The sequence below is a fragment of the Salvelinus namaycush genome, unplaced genomic scaffold (genome assembly GCF_016432855.1).
Source record: "Salvelinus namaycush isolate Seneca unplaced genomic scaffold, SaNama_1.0 Scaffold454, whole genome shotgun sequence".
Lineage (NCBI taxonomy): Eukaryota > Metazoa > Chordata > Actinopteri > Salmoniformes > Salmonidae > Salvelinus > Salvelinus namaycush.
The window spans coordinates 7,501-28,292 of NW_024061147.1; the positions used below are offsets into that span (position 1 = coordinate 7,501).

Here is a 20,792-nt window from a genome sequence, read left to right on the forward strand (position 1 = left end):
GAGGTAAAGGCGGAGAGGGAGAGGTAAAGGCGGAGAGGGAGAGGTAAAGGCGGAGAGGTGGGGTAAAGGCGGAGAGGTGGGGTAAAGGCGGAGAGGTGGGGTAAAGGCGGAGAGGTGGGGTAAAGGCGGAGAGGTGGGGTAAAGGCGGAGAGGTGGGGTAAAGGCGGAGAGGTGGGGTAAAGGCGGAGAGGTGGGGTAAAGGCGGAGAGGTGGGGTAAAGGCGGAGAGGGAGAGGTGGGGTAAAGGCGGAGAGGGAGAGGTGGGGTAAAGGCGGAGAGGGAGAGGTGGGGTAAAGGCGGAGGTGGGGTCGAGAGGGAGAGGTGGGGTCGAGAGGGAGAGGTGGGGTCGAGAGGGAGAGGTGGGGTAGAGAGGGAGAGGTGGGGTAGAGAGGGAGAGGTGGGGCTAAGACTGAGACAGAGAGAGAGGTGGGGAGAGATAGGAGTGTGAACAAATGAAACATGGAAGGAGAGATGGAGGAAGAAGTGAGGAGAGATGGAGGAAATGAAAAGTGAGAGGTGACACTGGGTGAGAAGGAGAGGGGAGGACAGATGGTGAGAGGGGAGGACAGATGGTGAGAGGACAGATGGTGAGAGGACAGATGGTGAGAGGACAGATGGTGAGAGGACAGATGGTGAGAGGACAGATGGTGAGAGGACAGATGGTGAGAGGGGAGGACAGATGGTGAGAGGGGAGGACAGACGGTGAGAGGGGAGGACAGACGGTGAGCGGGGAGTACAGACGGTGAGAGGGGAGGACAGACGGTGAGAAGGAGAGGGGAGGACAGACGGTGAGAAGGAGAGGGGAGGACAGACGGTGAGAAGGAGAGGGGAGGACAGACGGTGAGAAGGAGAGGGGAGGACAGACGGTGAGAAGGAGAGGGGAGGACAGACGGTGAGAAGGAGAGGGGAGGACAGACGGTGAGAAGGAGAGGGGAGGACAGACGGTGAGAAGGAGAGGGGAGGACAGACGGTGAGAAGGGTAGGGGAGGACAGACGGTGAGAAGGAGAGGGGAGGACAGACGGTGAGAAGGAGAGGGGAGGACAGACGGTGAGAAGGAGAGGGGAGGACAGACGGTGAGAAGGAGAGGGGAGGACAGACGGTGAGAAGGAGAGGGGAGGACAGACGGTGAGAAGGAGAGGGGAGGACAGACGGTGAGAAGGAGAGGGGAGGACAGACGGTGAGAAGGAGAGGGGAGGACAGACGGTGAGAAGGAGAGGGGAGGACAGACGGTGAGAAGGAGAGGGGAGGACAGAAGGTGAGAAGGAGAGGGGAGGACAGATGGTGAGAAGGAGAGGGGAGGACAGATGGTGAGAAGGAGAGGGGAGGACAGATGGTGAGAAGGAGAGGGGAGGACAGATGGTGAGAAGGAGAGGGGAGGACAGAGGAAAGTTGCTTGGGTTTTGATTTGGATAGAGGGAGCGAGAAAGCGACAGTGAGATTGAACCAGGAGAGATGGAGAGACTGAAAAGAGATCTCTCTATTAAAACAGACAAATGGCATTTACATTTACAGTTAGTGAGTCATTTAGCAGACGCTCTGATCCAGAGAGACTTACAGTTAGTGAGTCATTTAGCAGACGCTCTGATCCAGAGAGACTTACAGTTAGTGAGTCATTTAGCAGACGCTCTGATCTAGAGAGACTTACAGTTAGTGAGTCATTTAGCAGACACTCTGATCCAGAGAGACTTACAGTTAGTGAGTCATTTAGCAGACACTCTGATCCAGAGAGACTTACAGTTAGTGAGTCATTTAGCAGACACTCTGATCCAGAGAGACTTACAGTTAGTGAGTCATTTAGCAGACGCTCTGATCCAGAGAGACTTCTAGTTAGTGAGTCATTTAGCAGACGCTCTGATCCAGAGAGACTTACAGTTAGTGAGTCATTTAGCAGACGCTCTGATCCAGAGAGACTTACAGTTAGTGAGTCATTTAGCAGACGCTCTGATCCAGAGAGACTTACAGTTAGTGAGTCATTTAGCAGACGCTCTGATCCAGAGAGACTTACAGTTAGTGAGTCATTTAGCAGACGCTCTGATCCAGAGAGACTTACAGTTAGTGAGTCATTTAGCAGACGCTCTGACCCAGAGAGACGTACAGTTAGTGAGTCATTTAGCAGACGCTCTGATCCAGAGAGACGTACAGTTAGTGAGTCATTTAGCAGACGCTCTGACCCAGAGAGACGTACAGTTAGTGAGTCATTTAGCAGACGCTCTGATCCAGAGAGACGTACAGTTAGTGAGTCATTTAGCAGACACTCTGATCCAGAGAGACTTACAGTTAGTGAGTCATTTAGCAGACGCTCTGATCCAGAGAGACTTACAGTTAGTGAGTCATTTAGCAGACGCTCTGATCCAGAGAGACTTACAGTTAGTGAGTCATTTAGCAGACGCTCTGATCCAGAGAGACTTACAGTTAGTGAGTCATTTAGCAGACACTCTGACCCAGAGAGACGTACAGTTAGTGAGTCATTTAGCAGACGCTCTGATCCAGAGAGACTTACAGTTAGTAAGTCATTTAGCAGACGCTCTGATCCAGAGAGACGTACAGTTAGTGAGTCATTTAGCAGACGCTCTGACCCAGAGAGACTTACAGTTAGTGAGTCATTTAGCAGACGCTCTGATCCAGAGAGACGTACCGTTAGTGAGTCATTTAGCAGACGCTCTGACCCAGAGAGACGTACAGTTAGTGAGTCATTTAGCAGACGCTCTGATCCAGAGAGACGTACAGTTAGTGAGTCATTTAGCAGACACTCTGATCCAGAGAGACTTACAGGAGCGACGAGGGTTAAGTGCTTTGCTCAAAGGCACACTGACAGATGTTCTTATCTAGGCTGTTTGGGGATTCAAAAGAGCCCAATGCTCTTAACTGCTAGGCTTCCTGTCATGAGCAAATCTGGGATCTGTTTTGACATCCTGGATTTAGTTAGTTAGGATAACCCAATGTCATGTGTAAACAAAAGTAAGAAGAGCAGATCTGGGGTCAGTTTTGACATCCTGGATTTAGTTAGTTAGGATAACCCAATGTCATGTGTAAACAAAAGTAAGAAGAGCAGATCTGGGGTCAGTTTTTACCTTCTAATGGTTAAGGTCTGAAAGCAGTCAGTCAGGGAATTTCTATATGGGTTTATATATATACTCAAATTACAGTATGCCAATGACTTAATTAGACGCTTTGGAGAATGACTGTGGGGGAATGCTGGGAAACGTTGCTGTGTGGTATGTGCGTGCGCCTGATTGGTTCTTTACGATGTCTTCTTCAAAAGAGATGTCTGCCTCCCCAATCTCTGTGTGACACCACACTAGACAGATTATCAAGGCTAGAATTACATTGACCACAGTGAACACACACACACACACACACACACACACACACACACACACACACACACACACACACACACACACACACACACAAGTCAAAAAGTCAACTGTAAATCATCTCTCCTCTCTCTTTCTCTCTCTCTCTCCTCTCCCCTCTCTCTCTCCCTTTAGGAGGGTACTAGAGGAGGCTCCTCTGATGACTAAAGCTCTGAGAGAATCTCAGATGAAGGATAAGATGGACAGATACCCCCGAGTGAGTTGTGTGGGTGGATGTGTGTTCGCCCGTGTGTGTGTCAGATACCCTTGAATTTCTCCTACATTTGCATGGAATCGAACACTAACCTGGAGGTGGATGCCAATAGTGGTCCTAAATCTGTTACTACGGTAACATTAACAATATAATAATGTGTGTGTGTGTCCAGGTAGTTCTGAGGGTCCAGTTCCCTGACAGACGTGTTCTACAGGGATTCTTCAGACCTCTAGAGACAGGTAGATCTTTCTCTCTCCCTCTATCCTTCAATCTCTCTTCCTCTCTCCCTCTCTTTCTCTATCTCTCAATCTCTCGCTCTTCCTCTCTCCCTCTCTCTGTCTCCTGTTATTAGTAACTCTGTGTTGACTCTAGAGGCAGGTAGTTGATATCTATCTGACATTAGAGTCAAACTGGAACTGATGTGATGGAATAACCAGGTGGTTTTCAACTGTCCGTCCAGTTGCTGCTCTGAGGCACTTTGTGAAGATCCACCTGCAGGACCCCCAACTACCCTTCTACCTGTGTGAGTATCGTTACTCTCTCCGTCTCTCTCTCTCTCGCTCCATCTCTCTCAATCAACTTTATACTGAACACAAATATAAAAGTTACATGCAACAATTTAAATGATTCTAATGAATTACAGTTCATATAAGGAAATCATTCAATTGAAATACATTTTAGGCCCCAATCTGTGGATTTCAGTCAGCACACTCCCTCCACTTGAGACTTCTGTGGCGTTGTGTTGTGTGACAGACCTGCACATTGTAGAGTGGTCTTTTATGTGTAATGATCATGCTGTTTAATCAGCTTCTTGATAGGCCACACCTGTCAGGTGGATGGATTATCTTGGCAGAGGAGAAATGCTCACTAACAGGGATGTAAACACATTATTGCAAAACAGTTTAGAGAAATACGCTTTTTGTGCGTATGGAACATTTTTGGGATATTTTATTTCAGCTCATGAAACATAGGGCCAATACTACATGTTGTGTTTTACGGGGACCGCCAGGAGTCCTGAGGCATGGCCCTAGAGCTCAGGTCCTCAGGGGGGAGGGACGGGGACCGCCAGGAGTCCTGAGGCATGGCCTTAGAGCTCAGGTCCTCAGGGGGGAGGGACGGGGACCGCCAGGAGTCCTGAGGCATGGCCTTAGAGCTCAGGTCCTCAGGGGGGAGGGACGGGGACCGCCAGGAGTCCTGAGGCATGGCCTTAGAGCTCAGGTCCTCAGGGCGAGGGATGGGGGGAGAGAGGGAGATTAGAATCTCTCCATCTCTCTCTCTCATTTTGGATATAAAATTATCCTTTCCTCTCTTCCAGTCATTGCTCCTCCTAAAACCATTCTGGAGGACCCAACAGCCACCCTCTTCCAGGTAAGGTTCCTGTCACATATCCCCCCCCACAGGAATGAAATTGGACTGGTAAACTTTGTTTATTGTTGCTCCAAGCAGTGTAAAGTATTAATTAGGGTTCTAGTGGGTTTGAAACAGCATGGAGACGTCACATGAACCTTACACAATAACAACACAACACAAGGAATTCTCATGTGCTTTAGAAAAATAAATGTCTCTCTCTCTGTGTCCATTTTCTGCCCTACTGACCTTCACCACTGTTTGATCTGGGGTGAGGAGAGAGAGAGAGACGGGGGGGGTGAGTGAAGGGGGGGCAGTGTCTGATGTGTGAGGTTGCAAGGGTTAGATTCACAGGGAGTGTAGAGATTGCCATGATTACACCCTTAGAAGTACACACCAGTCTGGAGAGATATTCTGGAGCCATCACACACACAGACAATCTTCAATCACTTTGTGTCATGTCACAGAAGGAATGTTTCCCATCCCAACATCCCTTTGATAGCAGCCCTCCCCTCTATCTCCCCCCGGCCTATTGAGACGTCCAGTGCCAAAGGGAGCATGTTGTGCCCAGGGAGAGAGAGGTGGAATGTCTGTTATCCCATTGCTACACATTGTTTCTTGTTCAGTCTCTAATAATAGTCATTAACAGCTCTGTCCATAATAGAAACCAGAGGGACTAGAGAGAGGAGGGAGAGAGAGGACAGAGGGGAGAGGGAGAGAGAGGGAGGGAGGGAGAGGGAGGGAGGGAGGGAGAGAGAGGACAGAGGGGAGAGAGAGGACAGAGGGGAGAGAGAGGACAGAGGGGAGAGAGAGGACAGAGGGGAGAGAGAGGACAGAGGGGAGAGAGAGAGAGAGGGAGGGAGGGAGAGGGAGGGAGGGAGGGAGAGAGAGGACAGAGGGGAGAGAGAGGACAGAGGGGAGAGAGAGGACAGAGGGGAGAGAGGGAGAGATGGAGGGGGAGGGAGAGAGAGGGAGGAGGGAGAGAGAGGACAGAGGGGAGAGGGGTAGAGAGAGGACAGAGGGGGGAGGGGTAGAGAAAGGACAGAGGGGGGAGGGGTAGAGAGAGGGGAAAGGGGTAGAGAGAGGACAGAGGGGGAAGGGGTAGAGAGAGGGGAAAGGGGTAGAGAGAGGACAGAGGGGGGAGGGGTAGAGAGAGGGGAAAGGGGTAGAGAGAGGACAGAGGGGAAAGGGGTAGAGAGAGGACAGAGGGGGGAGGGGTAGAGAGAGGGGAAAGGGGTAGAGAGAGGACAGAGGGGGGAGGGAAAAGGGGTAGATAGAGGGAGATGGACAGGGGGGGTAGAGAGAGGACAGAGGGAGGAGGAGGCGAGAGAGGACAGGAGAGAGGGGTAGAGAGAGGACAGAGGGAGGAGGCAAGAGGACAGGGAGGAGGCAAGAGGACGGGGAGGATGGAGGGGAGATGGGTAGAGAGAGGACAGGGGGAGGATGGAGGGGAGATGGGTAGAGAGAGAACAGGGAGGGGTAGAGAGAGGGGAAAGGGGTAGAGAGAGGACAGAGGGGAAAGGGGTAGAGAGAGGACAGAGGGGGGAGGGGTAGAGAGAGGGGAAAGGGGTAGAGAGAGGACAGAGGGGGGAGGGAAAAGGGGTAGATAGAGGGAGATGGACAGGGGGGGTAGAGAGAGGACAGAGGGAGGAGGAGGCGAGAGAGGACAGGAGAGAGGGGTAGAGAGAGGACAGAGGGGGTAGAGAGAGGACAGAGGGAGGAGGCAAGAGGACGGGGAGGATGGAGGGGAGATGGGTAGAGAGAGGACAGGGGGAGGATGGAGGGGAGATGGGTAGAGAGAGGACGGGGGGAGGATGGAGGGGAGATGGGTAGAGAGAGGACGGGGGGAGGATGGAGGGGAGATGGGTAGAGAGAGGACAGGGGGAGGATGGAGGGGAGATGGGTAGAGAGAGGACGGGGGGAGGATGGAGGGGAGATGGGTAGAGAGAGGACAGGGGGAGGATGGAGGGGAAAGGGGTAGAGAGAGGACAGAGGGGGAAGGGGTAGAGAGAGGGGAAAGGGGTAGAGAGAGGACAGAGGGGGGAGGGGTAGAGAGAGGGGAAAGGGGTAGAGAGAGGACAGAGGGGGGAGGGAAAAGGGGTAGATAGAGGGAGATGGACAGGGGGGGTAGAGAGAGGACAGAGGGAGGAGGAGGCGAGAGAGGACAGGAGAGAGGGGTAGAGAGAGGACAGAGGGGGTAGAGAGAGGACAGAGGGAGGAGGCAAGAGGACGGGGAGGATGGAGGGGAGATGGGTAGAGAGAGGACAGGGGGAGGATGGAGGGGAAAGGGGTAGAGAGAGGACAGAGGGGGGAGGGGTAGAGAGAGGGGAAAGGGGTAGAGAGAGGACAGAGGGGAAAGGGGTAGAGAGAGGACAGAGGGGGGAGGGGTAGAGAGAGGGGAAAGGGGTAGAGAGAGGACAGAGGGGGGAGGGAAAAGGGGTAGATAGAGGGAGATGGACAGGGGGGGTAGAGAGAGGACAGAGGGAGGAGGAAGAGAGAGGACAGGAGAGAGGGGGAGAGAGAGGACAGAGGGAGGAGGAAGAGAGAGGACAGAGGGAGGAGGCAAGAGGACGGGGAGGATGGAGGGGAGATGGGTAGAGAGAGGACAGGGGGAGGATGGAGGGGAGATGGGTAGAGAGAGGACGGGGGGAGGATGGAGGGGAGATGGGTAGAGAGAGGACGGGGGGAGGATGGAGGGGAGATGGGTAGAGAGAGGACAGGGGGAGGATGGAGGGGAGATGGGTAGAGAGAGGACGGGGGGAGGATGGAGGGGAGATGGGTAGAGAGAGGACAGGGGGAGGATGGAGGGGAGATGGGTAGAGAGAGGACAGGGGGAGGATGGAGGGGAGATGGGTAGAGAGGGGACAGGGGGAGGATGGAGGGGAGATGGGTAGAGAGAGGACAGGGGGAGGATGGAGGGGAGATGGGTAGAGAGAGGACAGGGGGAGGATGGAGGGGAGATGGGTAGAGAGAGGACGGGGGAGGATGGAGGGGAGATGGGTAGAGAGAGGACGAGGAGGATGGAGGGGAGATGGGTAGAGAGAGGACGAGGAGGGGTAGAGAAGGTTTTGGGGCTGTGTCTATCCTCAGCAGACAGCACTAGAGGTGTTTTTAACGGTCTGTCTACATCTCTCAGGTAAACAGTAGAGTCAGAATAATAACTTAACTCTGTCTGTTTTCACCCTGTAATCACCAGTCTGTCAGCCATTACAGCCATCAGCACCATTTAAACGTCACTTTAAGGGGTTGTGATTCAGGGGTTTTGTTTGGCTCGCGTGGTGAAGGTGTTTTCCCAACCGCTGGATGAGCCTTCAGTTAGTGGTTGACTTCAAACTGGACTGTGTGCCGCCATGTTTGGTGACGGTGAAGAATGTGTTAGCGTCTCTCTCCTTCTCTGTCCAGGCTGACCTGTTCCCTGCTGCCCTGGTCTACTTTGGCTCTGACGCCAAGACAGGTCCGTCTCCCTTTACCTCGGTTTGATTTAATCATGTTGACTTGGATTAGCTGGTTCTGATGTGTTCTCTCTCCACAGATAGTTACTTAGAGAGACTTCTCCTGGATTCCAGTGTCTCGGCCCTACAAGCAGACGAGGCCATTGCTGGGTCAGTCTACTATTGACATTTAACAACCAAACAACAACATTCTATTTGTGCGTGAGAAGGAGAGCATCCGAAAAGCCTGTTGGTGGAACTGCCCCATCGTCTTGGCAACACGGCTCAGCTGTGTATCCCCGGGCGACGGCTCTATTTTCCTGTCACAGCGCTGTCATCATCGGAATCCCTTTGAAGGGTTCCGGCCAAACGCACGAACACACACCCCCCCTTCCTCTAAAGATAGAGCCATTTCCCCAAACTGACCCCCACCTGTTGCCCTCTCCACCATCAGTGGAGGACACACACACCCCTCCTCCCCCTTCCTCTAAAGATAGAGCCATTTCCCCAAACTGACCCCCACCTGTTGCCCTCTCCACCATCAGTGGAGGACACACACACCTCATTAACCCATCTCCCCCTTTCATCCATCCACACCCCTCTCTACCGCTCCCCACCTCTCTCTCCTCCGGTCACTAATTCCACTGTTAGCTTCAAAGGGGATGCCAGGGCACCTTCTACCTCTCCCCTACTTCTGTGAGGGAGGGCGAGAGAGAGAGGGGGATTGGGAAAGGGGGGTAAGAGAGAGAGATATTGACATAGTGGAGGGAAAGAGAGAGAAAGGGGGTTAAGAGAGAGAGAGATTGACATAGTGGAGGGAAAGAGAGAGAGAGGAAAACAGAGAGAGACGTTTAAGTTATTAATAATGTGGCACCCGGGTCAAAGGTGAAATGTTGTTCTGTCAGGAGAGGATGTGTTTGTTCCATCTCCTGGACAGGAAGTCATGCGATAGTGGTGTCATGACCTTTCCTAACCTCTGAGGTCACTAGTCCTGGCCACATGAAAGAGCCTGAACCCCCTGGGACACACACTCCACTTCCCAAACACGTCCCCTGCCCTGAACCCCCTGGGGGACACACACTCCACTTCCCAAACACGTCCCCTGCCCTGAACCCCCTGGGACACACACTCCACTTCCCAAACACATCCCCTGCCCTGAACCCCCTGGGACACACACTCCACTTCCCCTGTCCTGAACCCCCTGGGACACACACTCCACTTCCCAAACACGTCCCCTGCCCTGAACCCCCTGGGACACACACTCCACTTCCCAAACACGTCCCCTGTCCTGAACCCCCTGGGACACACACTCCACTTCCCAAACACGTCCCCTGTCCTGAACCCCCTGGGGGACACACACCACTTCCCCTGTCCTGAACCTCCTGGGACACACACTCCACTTCCCAAACACGTCCCCTGCCCTGAACCCCCTGGGACACACGCTCCACTTCCCAAACACGTCCCCTGCCCTGAACCCCCTGGGACACACGCTCCACTTCCCAAACACGTCCCCTGCCCTGAACCCCCTGGGGGACACACACCACTTCCCCTGTCCTGAACCTCCTGGGACACACACTCCACTTCCCAAACACGTCCCCTGCCCTGAACCCCCTGGGACACACGCTCCACTTCCCAAACACGTCCCCTGCCCTGAACCCCCTGGGACACACGCTCCACTTCCCAAACACGTCCCCTGCCCTGAACCCCCTGGGGGACACGCTCCACTTCCCAAATACGTCCCCTGCCCTGAACCCCCTGGGGGACACACTCCACTTCCCAAACACGTCCCCTGCCCCATCTGGAGAATACAGAAATGTCTTTCCATGAGTTGGGGGTCTAGAGAGAGAATTTAAAGTACAGGAAGTGTGTGTGTGTTCAGAATACACATCTGATGAAATTCTGTGGACTGAATTCTCTTTCCTCCCCTCATCCCTTTCTCTCTCCCTTCATCCCTCACCCTCTCTCTCTCCCCCCTCTCTCCCCCCCTCTCTCAGCTGTATGCCCAGGTCTTCGCCCCCCTCCTCCTCCTTCTCTTCCATGGTAACAGAGGAGCCCCTTCCAGACCCCCCCACGGGGACCAGGGAGATTGAGGAGGAGGAGGAGGACCCTAACACACACAGCCAGGCCCACAAACCAGTCAGGACGGACACCGGCAAGGTCCCCAAGTGGCTCAAACTGCCAGGTACACTACCAATCAGACCTGTTGAAGGGTTAAAGGGGTAGGTCACTCTAAAATGACCTACTATTACCTAACTGATAAAGGGAGCATCAGCAATTTTCCGTCATTGTTAAAGAGTGTGACAGATAGGCATCATCTAATTCCACCAGGACGGCAGGAAGCCTCGAGGTCAGAGCGTTGGGCCAGTAGCCAAAAGGTGGCTGGTTCATAATCCTGGAGCCGACACGGTGAAAACTCTGCCGTTGTGCCCCTGAGCAAGGCACGTAACCCCCGCTTACTCTGGATGTCTCAGGGGGAGTTAGGATATGCTACAAACACATTAACCAATCCACACAACTACACACAACTACACACCACAAGTGTGAAACAGGACAATTATAAGCACCTACCAAATGATTATAATTGTTTTAAAGGGGGAGTTCATCCTAAAACTAATGGATTGGCAATTCCTAGTTCATCTGTTCAGTGTCCTATGTTCTGAGACGTTGCAGTTTCCCTCTTCAGCATGCTGACCCTGTTTACACTGACATAGTGTTACCACGCTGGTGGACGACGTTACCACGCTGGTGGACGACGTTACCACGCTGGTGGACAGTGTTACCACGCTGGTGGACAGTGTTACCACGCTGGTGGACGACGTTACCACGTTACCACGCTGGTGGACGACGTTACCACGCTGGTGGACGACGTTACCACGCTGGTGGACGATGTTACCACGCTACCACGCTGGTGGACGATGTTACCACGCTGGTGGACGACGTTACCACGCTACCACGCTGGTGGACGACGTTACCACGCTACCACGCTGGTGGACGATGTTACCACGCTGGTGGACGACGTTACCACGCTACCACGCTGGTGGACGACGTTACCACGCTACCACGCTGGTGGACGATGTTACCACGCTACCACGCTGGTGGACCACGCTGGTGGGCGACGTTACCACGCTGGTGGACGACGTTACCACGCTGGTGGACGACGTTACCACGCTGGTGGACGACGTTACCACGCTGGTGGACGACGTTACCACGCTGGTGGACGACGTTACCACGCTGGTGGACGACGCTACCACGCTGGTGGACGACGTTACCACGCTACCACGCTGGTGGACGATGTTACCACGCTACCACGCTGGTGGACGATGTTACCACGCTGGTGGACGACATTACCACGCTACCACGCTGGTGGACGACGTTACCACGCTACCACGCTGGTGGACGACGTTACCACGCTACCACGCTGGTGGACCACGCTGGTGGACGACGTTACCACGCTGGTGGACGACGTTACCACGCTACCACGCTGGTGGACGATGTTACCACGCTACCACGCTGGTGGACGATGTTACCACGCTGGTGGACGACGTTACCACGCTACCACGCTGGTGGACGACGTTACCACGCTACCACGCTGGTGGACGATGTTACCACGCTGGTGGACGACATTACCACGCTACCACGCTGGTGGACGACGTTACCACGCTACCACGCTGGTGGACGACGTTACCACGCTGGTGGACGACGCTACCACGCTGGTGGACGACGCTACCACGCTGGTGGACGACGCTACCACGCTGGTGGACGACGCTACCACGCTACCACGCTGGTGGACGACGTTACCACGCTACCACACTGGTGGATGACGTTACCACGCTACCACGCTGGTGGACGACGTTACCACGCTGGTGGACGACGTTACCACGCTACCACGCTGGTGGACGACGTTACCACGCTGGTGGACGACGTTACTACGCTGGTGGACAACGTTACCGCGCTACCACGCTGGTGGACGACGTTACCACGCTACCATGCTGGTGGACGACGTTACCACGCTGGTGGACGACGCTACCACGCTACCACACTGGTGGACGACGTTACCACGCTACCATGCTGGTGGACGACGTTACCACGCTGGTGGACGATGTTACCACGCTGGTGGACGACGCTACCACGCTACCACGCTGGTGGACGACGCTACCACGCTACCACACTGGTGGACGACGTTACCACGCTACCACGCTGGTGGACGACATTACCACGCTGGTGGACGACGTTACCACGCTGGTGGACGACGTTACCACGCTACCACGCTGGTGGACGATGTTACCACGCTACCACGCTGGTGGACGATGTTACCACGCTGGTGGACGACATTACCACGCTACCACGCTGGTGGACGACGCTACCACGCTGGTGGACGATGTTACCACGCTACCACGCTGGTGGACCACGCTGGTGGACGACGTTACCACGCTACCACGCTGGTGGACCACGCTGGTGGACGACGTTACCACGCTGGTGGACGACGTTACCACGCTACCACGCTGGTGGACGATGTTACCACGCTACCACGCTGGTGGACGATGTTACCACGCTGGTGGACGACATTACCACGCTACCACGCTGGTGGACGACGTTACCACGCTACCACGCTGGTGGACGACGTTACCACGCTGGTGGACGACGTTACCACGCTGGTGGACGACGTTACCACGCTGGTGGACGACGCTACCACGCTGGTGGACGACGCTACCACGCTGGTGGACGACGCTACCACGCTGGTGGACGACGTTACCACGCTACCACGCTGGTGGACGACGTTACCACGCTACCACACTGGTGGATGACGTTACCACGCTACCACGCTGGTTGACGACGTTACCACGCTGGTGGACGACGTTACCACGCTGGTGGACCACGCTACCACGCTGGTGGATGACGTTACCACGCTGGTGGACGACGTTACTACGCTGGTGGACGACGTTACCGCGCTACCACGCTGGTGGACGACGTTACCACGCTACCACGCTGGTGGACGACGCTACCACGCTGGTGGACGACGCTACCACGCTACCACACTGGTGGACGACGTTACCACGCTGGTGGACGACGTTACCACGCTACCACGCTGGTGGACGACATTACCACGCTACCACGCTGGTGGACGACGTTACCACGCTACCACGCTGGTGGACGACGTTACCACGCTACCACGCTGGTGGACGACGTTACCACGCTGGTGGACGATGTTACCACGCTGGTGGACGACGTTACCACGCTACCACGCTGGTGGACGACGTTACCACGCTACCACGCTGGTGGACGATGTTACCACGCTACCACGCTGGTGGACGACGTTACCACGCTACCACGCTGGTGGACGACGTTACCACGCTACCACGCTGGTGGACGACGTTACCACGCTGGTGGACGATGTTACCACGCTGGTGGGCGACATGATTATTCACATCCAACGTGTGATATGGACGTCGGTGATATATAATGTTGCAAGAGGCTGTGATGTTCTCCTTTATTTGACCCTTCATTAATAAAACTCGACCACACTACCTCTAATGAGATGCACTGGACTCCGTTCACTCGGCACAGAAGATGCTGACCAATCACAAGCGGGCTCTCTCACTCTCTGCATGGCATACACATGCTGGCCAATCACAAGGGTCCCCTGCTTAAAGCGCCCAGTTAGATGCTGGTGAGGAGAGGGAGGGCTTTACCAAAGACCGTACAGTGGGAGAAACTATGGGGCTTTACCAAAGACAGTACAGTAGGAGAAACTTGGGCTTTACCAAAGACAGTACAGTAGGAGAAACTCTGGGGCTTTACCAAAGACAGTACAGTAGGAGAAACTCTGGGGCTTTACCAAAGACAGTACAGTGGGAGAAACTGGGGCTTTACCAAAGACAGTACAGTAGGAGAAACTCTGGGGCTTTACCAAAGACAGTACAGTAGGAGAAACTCTGGGGCTTTACCAAAGACAGTACAGTGGGAGAAACTGGGGCTTTACCAAAGACAGTACAGTGGGAGAAACTCTGGGGCTTTGCCAAAGACAGTACAGTAGGAGAAACTCTGGGGCTTTACCAAAGACAGTACAGTGGGAGAAACTCTGGGGCTTTACCAAAGACAGTACAGTGGGAGAAACTGGGGCTTTACCAAAGACAGTACAGTAGGAGAAACTGGGGCTTTACCAAAGACAGTACAGTAGGAGAAACTGGGGCTTTACCAAAGACAGTACAGTGGGAGAAACTCTGGGGATTTACCAAAGACAGTACAGTGGGAGAAACTGGGGCTTTACCAAAGACAGTACAGTGGGAGAAACTCTGGGGCTTTGCCAAAGACAGTACAGTAGGAGAAACTCTGGGGCTTTACCAAAGACAGTACAGTGGGAGAAACTCTGGGGCTTTACCAAAGACAGTACAGTGGGAGAAACTGGGGCTTTACCAAAGACAGTACAGTAGGAGAAACTGGGGCTTTACCAAAGACAGTACAGTAGGAGAAACTGGGGCTTTACCAAAGACAGTACAGTGGGAGAAACTCTGGGGCTTTACCAAAGACAGTACAGTGGGAGAAACTCTGGGGCTTTACCAAAGACAGTACAGTGGGAGAAACTGGGGCTTTACCAAAGACAGTACAGTGGGAGAAACTCTGGGGCTTTACCAAAGACAGTACAGTGGGAGAAACTGGGGCTTTACCAAAGACAGTACAGTGGGAGAAACTCTGGGGCTTTACCAAAGACAGTACAGTGGGAGAAACTCTGGGGCTTTACCAAAGACAGTACAGTGGGAGAAACTCTGGGGCTTTACCAAAGACAGTACAGTGGGAGAAACTCTGGGGCTTTACCAAAGACAGTACAGTGGGAGAAACTGGGGCTTTACCAAAGACAGTACAGTGGGAGAAACTGGGGCTTTACCAAAGACAGTACAGTGGGAGAAACTCTGGGGCTTTACCAAAGACAGTACAGTGGGAGAAACTGGGGCTTTACCAAAGACAGTACAGTGGGAGAAACTCTGGGGCTTTACCAAAGACAGTACAGTAGGAGAAACTGGGGCTTTACCAAAGACAGTACAGTAGGAGAAACTGGGGCTTTACCAAAGACAGTACAGTGGGAGAAACTCTGGGGCTTTACCAAAGACAGTACAGTGGGAGAAACTGGGGCTTTACCAAAGACAGTACAGTGGGAGAAACTCTGGGGCTTTACCAAAGACAGTACAGTGGGAGAAACTCTGGGGCTTTACCAAAGACAGTACAGTGGGAGAAACTGGGGCTTTACCAAAGACAGTACAGTAGGAGAAACTGGGGCTTTACCAAAGACAGTACAGTGGGAGAAACTCTGGGGCTTTACCAAAGACAGTACAGTGGGAGAAACTCTGGGGCTTTACCAAAGACAGTACAGTGGGAGAAACTCTGGGGCTTTACCAAAGACAGTACAGTGGGAAAAACTGGGGCTTTACCAAAGACAGTACAGTGGGAGAAACTGGGGCTTTACCAAAGACAGTACAGTAGGAGAAACTGGGGCTTTACCAAAGACAGTACAGTGGGAGAAACTGGGGCTTTACCAAAGACAGTACAGTGGGAGAAACTGGGGCTTTACCAAAGACAGTACAGTGGGAGAAACTGGGGCTTTACCAAAGACAGTACAGTGGGAGAAACTGGGGCTTTACCAAAGACAGTACAGTGGGAAAAACTGGGGCTTTACCAAAGACAGTACAGTGGGAGAAACTGGGGCTTTACCAAAGACAGTACAGTAGGAGAAACTGGGGCTTTACCAAAGACAGTACAGTGGGAGAAACTGGGGCTTTACCAAAGACAGTACAGTGGGAGAAACTGGGGCTTTACCTCAGTGTGTTGGAAACATGAGTGCTGCTAGTGCTAACGAGAACGACGGTTTGTTGCCAAAGAAGGACGCAGTATTTCGGCGCGGCTTCAGCGGTGTGGCAGTATTTCGGCTACAGGCAAACCGATGTCAACCAAATGCATGTGTTGTGCCAAAGTGCCTCAGAGTTGTAGTGACAACAAGCGGCAACACGACATGTGTATTAAATCATTAGAAGAATATCCCCTACTTTACGACGATTGCATGGAAAACAACTAAAAACACCTGACAGCAGCCAAGCCCCTCGGCCACAACCAGACACTTACGTTAAACAGGCAGCCTATTTCTCCAGAGTCACCATCCCAACACTGTAGAACAGAGTTACGGGAGAAGTTGAAACCCGTGTGGCTCAGTTGGTAGAGCATGGCGCTTGCAACGCCAGGGTTGTGGGTTCATTCCCCACGGGGGGACCAGGATGAATATGTATGAACTTTCCAATTTGTAAGTCGCTCTGGATAAGAGCGTCTGCTAAATGACTTAAATGTAAATGTAATGTAAATGAAACATGACGTGTTGAATGACTGGATCAGACTGTTTTATACACAAGCTGCTCCTTGCAGTCGCTAGGCTCCGTGCAGTCGCTAGGCTCCGTGCAGTCGCTAGGCTCCGTGCAGTCGCTAGGCTCCGTGCAGTCGCTAGGGTACGTGCAGTCGCTAGGGTACGTTCAGTCGCTAGGGTACGTGCAGTCGCTAGGCTCTGTGCTACAGGTTTTTAAGGCACTTTGACCTATAATTCAAATTCTAATAATGATTAAGCCGACTGATTTTTAACTTTGGTTTCGTATTCAGTTAGCACACTATGTATGAATTCACATCTCATTGTAGAGGTGATGTTCTCTACCCTGAACCTTGTTTTAACCATGTCTGGTGGAATTACCAAGTAAACATCGCAATTCATAATCGCAATTGCAATATCTGTCCCAAATCAAAAATCACAATTCACCATGTTGGTTCAAATCATGCAGACTTAAAAGGCACCCACCCTGTTTTCAAACATTAATCGATTGCAGCTTTTAACACATTCCTTCACACACATATATACACACACACTCCACTCCGAAGGGCCCTCTTTAAAACCACAGTCAACAGGAAGTGTTGAAAAAGAAACATCAGATGAGTCAAAAGATAAGGATGCTGTTCTGGGGGAACACACCCCCTCACACACACATTTATTAGTTCAGGATGGTTTCCCCTCCACCCCCAGGGGACCTCTGCTGACACGCAGCCCCAGTCAGAGTGCTCCGTTCTGGGCCACATGAAACACGGCGGGCCCCTGTTGTCTGGTGCTCCGGAGCCTGGGGTTGCTCTGTTGTGGTGGAGCTGGTGGTCGCGGTGCTCCAGCTGTTTTGGTTGTGGGAAGGATGGTCTTGCTAGTTGTTGTAGTGTTTTCTGGTGGCGTGGGAGCTGTGGCTAGTTGTTGTAGTGTTTTCTGGTGGCGTGGGAGCTGTGGCAGTGTTTTCTGGTGGTGTGGGAGCCGTGGCTAGTTGTTGTAGTGTTTTCTGGTGATGTGGGAGCTGTGGCTAGTTCTTGTAGTGTTTTCTGGTGGCGTGGGAGCTGTGGCTAGTTGTCGTGTTTTTTGGTGGCGTTGGGAGCTGTGGCTAGTTGTTGTAGTGTTTTCTGGTGGCGTGGGAGCTGTGGCTAGTTGTTGTAGTGTGTTCTGGTGGCGTGGGAGCTGTGGCTAGTTGTTGTAGTGTTTTCTGGTGGCGTGGGAGCTGTGGCTCGTTGTTGTAGTGTTTTCTGGTGGCGTGGGAGCTGTGGCAGTGTTTTCTGGTGGTGTGGGAGCCGTGGCTAGTTGTTGTAGTGTTTTCTGGTGATGTGGGAGCTGTGGCTAGTTCTTGTAGTGTTTTCTGGTGGCGTGGGAGCTGTGGCTAGTTCGTGTTTTTTGGTGGCGTTGGGAGCTGTGGCTAGTTGTTGTAGTGTTTTCTGGTGGCGTGGGAGCTGTGGCTAGTTGTTGTAGTGTGTTCTGGTGGCGTGGGAGCTGTGGCTAGTTGTTGTAGTGTTTTCTGGTGGCGTGGGAGCTGTGGCTCGTTGTTGTAGTGTTTTCTGGTGGCGTGGGAGCTGTGGCTAGTTGTTGTAGTGTTTTCTGGTGGCGTGGGAGCTGTGGCTAGTTGTTGTAGTGTTTTCTGGTGGCGTGGGAGCTGTGGCTAGTTGTAGTGTCTCCCTGGTTGTCTGCCTGTCTTCCTCTCTGACTGTCTATGTGGTTGTCTGCCTGTCTTCCTCTCTGACTGTCTATGTGGTTGTCTGCCTGTCTTCCTCTGTCTATGTGGTTGTCTGCCTGTCTTCCTCTGACTGTCTATGTGGTTGTCTTCCTCTGACTGTCTATGTGGTTGTCTGTAGGTCATTATATCAGTTACTCTGATGTGTTCTTTATTCAACACCAGATTCCCACTTCAGTCCAGAACTCTTCCAGATGCTTCCAGACCTGGAATTCTGTCTGCATGTCTATTCTTCAGCCATCTTGAGCTCAACCAGGACACACACACACTCCCGGTCTATCCCTCTCCATCATAGTGGTCTGTGGTTTCACATATCTTATTGGAAGTGTGTGTGAAGTCAAGAGACAAATGTGTGTTTGTGCCAATATAATTCCAATCCTGGTTTGTCTCAAGATGGTGATGAGTCTGAATAGTTAAACAGAATTCCAGGTCTGGAAGAGTCTGTTAACACTTTGATATTAAAGCTTCTTTTTTAACCGTGTTTAATGGGTTATAATAGGCCTCGCAAGCTTCTTAAGTGTATAATGGGTTATAATAGGCCTAGCAAGCTTCTTTCTTAACAGTGTTTAACGGGTTATAATAGGCCTAGCAAGCTTCTTAAGTGTATAATGGGTTATAATAGGCCTAGCAAGCTTCTTTCTTAACAGTGTATAACGGGTTATAATAGGCCTAGCAAGCTTCTTTCTTAACAGTGTTTAACGGGTTATAATAGGCCTAGCAAGCTTCTTAAGTGTATAATGGGTTATAATAGGCCTCGCAAGCTTCTTTCTTTAGTGTATAACGGGTTATAATAGGCCTAGCAAGCTTCTTAACAGTGTTTAACGGGTTATAGGCCTAGCAAGCTTCTTTCTTAACAGTGTTTAACGGGTTATAATAGGCCTAGCAAGCTTCTTAACAGTGTTTAACGGGTTATAATAGGCCTAGCAAGCTTAAGTGTTTAACGGGTTATAATAGGCCTAGCAAGCTTCTTTCTTAACAGTGTTTAACGGGTTATAATAGGCCTAGCAAGCTTCTTAACAGTGTTTAACGGGTTATAATAGGCCTAGCAAGCTTCTTTCTTAACAGTGTTTAACGGGTTATAATAGGCCTAGCAAGCTTCTTAAGTGTATAATGGGTTATAATAGGCCTAGCAAGCTTCTTTCTTAACAGTGTTTAACGGGTTATAATAGGCCTAGCAAGCTTCTTAAGTGTATAATGGGTTATAATAGGCCTCGCAAGCTTCTTTATTAACAGTGTTTAACGAGTTATAATAGGCCTAGCAAGCTTCTTGAGTGTATAATGGGTTATAATAGGCCTCGCAAGCTTCTTTCTTAAGTGTATAATGGGTTATAATAGGCCTCGCAAGCTTAAGTGTATAACGGGTTATAATAGGCCTAGCAAGCTTCTTAACAGTGTTTAACGGGTTATAGGCCTAGCAAGCTTCTTTCTTAACAGTGTTTAACGGGTTATAATAGGCCTAGCAAGCTTCTTAAGTGTTTAACGGGTTATAATAGGCCTAGCAAGCTTCTTTCTTAACAGTGTTTAACGGGTTATAATAGGCCTAGCAAGCTTCTTAACAGTGTTTAACGGGTTATAGGCCTAGCAAGCTTCTTTCTTAAGTGTATAATGGGTTATAATAGGCCTAGCAAGCTTCTTAACAGTGTATAACGGGTTATAATAGGCCTAGCAAGCTTCTTAAGTGTTTAACGGGTTATAATAGGCCTAGCAAGCTTCTTTCTTAACAGTGTATAACAGGTTATAATAGGCCTAGCAAGCTTCTTTCTTAACAGTGTATAACGGGTTATAGGCCTAGTAGTTTTTCTGACTGAAAGTCAACATGTTAGTGGCAGTGCTGATCAAGGAAAACACATTTCTTTGGACATTATTCATGGTCGTTAAGACTTGTGTGTCTCAATAAAGTTTTATAAGATCCAACTGTTATTTCCTCTGATATTATGTTTTTATTGTCTCCAGGTAAGAAATGAGGATTATGACCAGATGACTACGGCTACCATAGAGGGACATACAGAACAGAGCGGATGCCCCAACACACTGTTCCTCCTACCTTTTTAACATGAAATTCCAGGTTCAAAGTGGATTGTGATGTATTCAAACCCATTGTGAATCCAGTGTGCACTTCAAATAGTTTTACAAGAGTTCAAAAACATGAAACTAATTAATAAAGGAATCTAAAATATCTCCATTGCCAGTATGTGGTTGTGTTTTCTATCTGAGTTGATATCAACAGCTAGAACAATGCTTAGAACAGAATGAACTCTATTTAATTGCTACCGTTCTATTGTAACAGGCTATTGTTCTATTAGTTTCTCTCTCCACACACACACTCGTTGGAAGTCGTGCCAGAGACTCTCTGCTGTTCATGCTCCATGTGTTAGCTACCTCG

At 51.5% G+C, this 20,792-nt stretch overlaps 1 protein-coding gene across 1 annotated transcript in view; it reads left to right on the top strand.

Annotated features, from left to right (window-relative positions):
* The window catches only part of LOC120041374 (tether containing UBX domain for GLUT4-like), a 25,049-nt gene extending 4,458 nt beyond the window's left edge, over positions 1 to 20,591 (top strand). The window contains exons 7-14 of the mRNA XM_038986325.1: positions 3,492 to 3,573; positions 3,743 to 3,809; positions 4,031 to 4,093; positions 4,886 to 4,938; positions 8,320 to 8,371; positions 8,450 to 8,519; positions 10,343 to 10,559; positions 20,363 to 20,591. Of these exons, the coding sequence (XP_038842253.1) occupies positions 3,492 to 3,573; positions 3,743 to 3,809; positions 4,031 to 4,093; positions 4,886 to 4,938; positions 8,320 to 8,371; positions 8,450 to 8,519; positions 10,343 to 10,559; positions 20,363 to 20,461 (703 nt within the window). The 3' untranslated portion in view covers positions 20,462 to 20,591. The remainder of the gene's footprint in view (positions 1 to 3,491; positions 3,574 to 3,742; positions 3,810 to 4,030; positions 4,094 to 4,885; positions 4,939 to 8,319; positions 8,372 to 8,449; positions 8,520 to 10,342; positions 10,560 to 20,362) is intronic.
* The last annotated feature ends 201 nt before the right edge of the window (positions 20,592 to 20,792 follow it).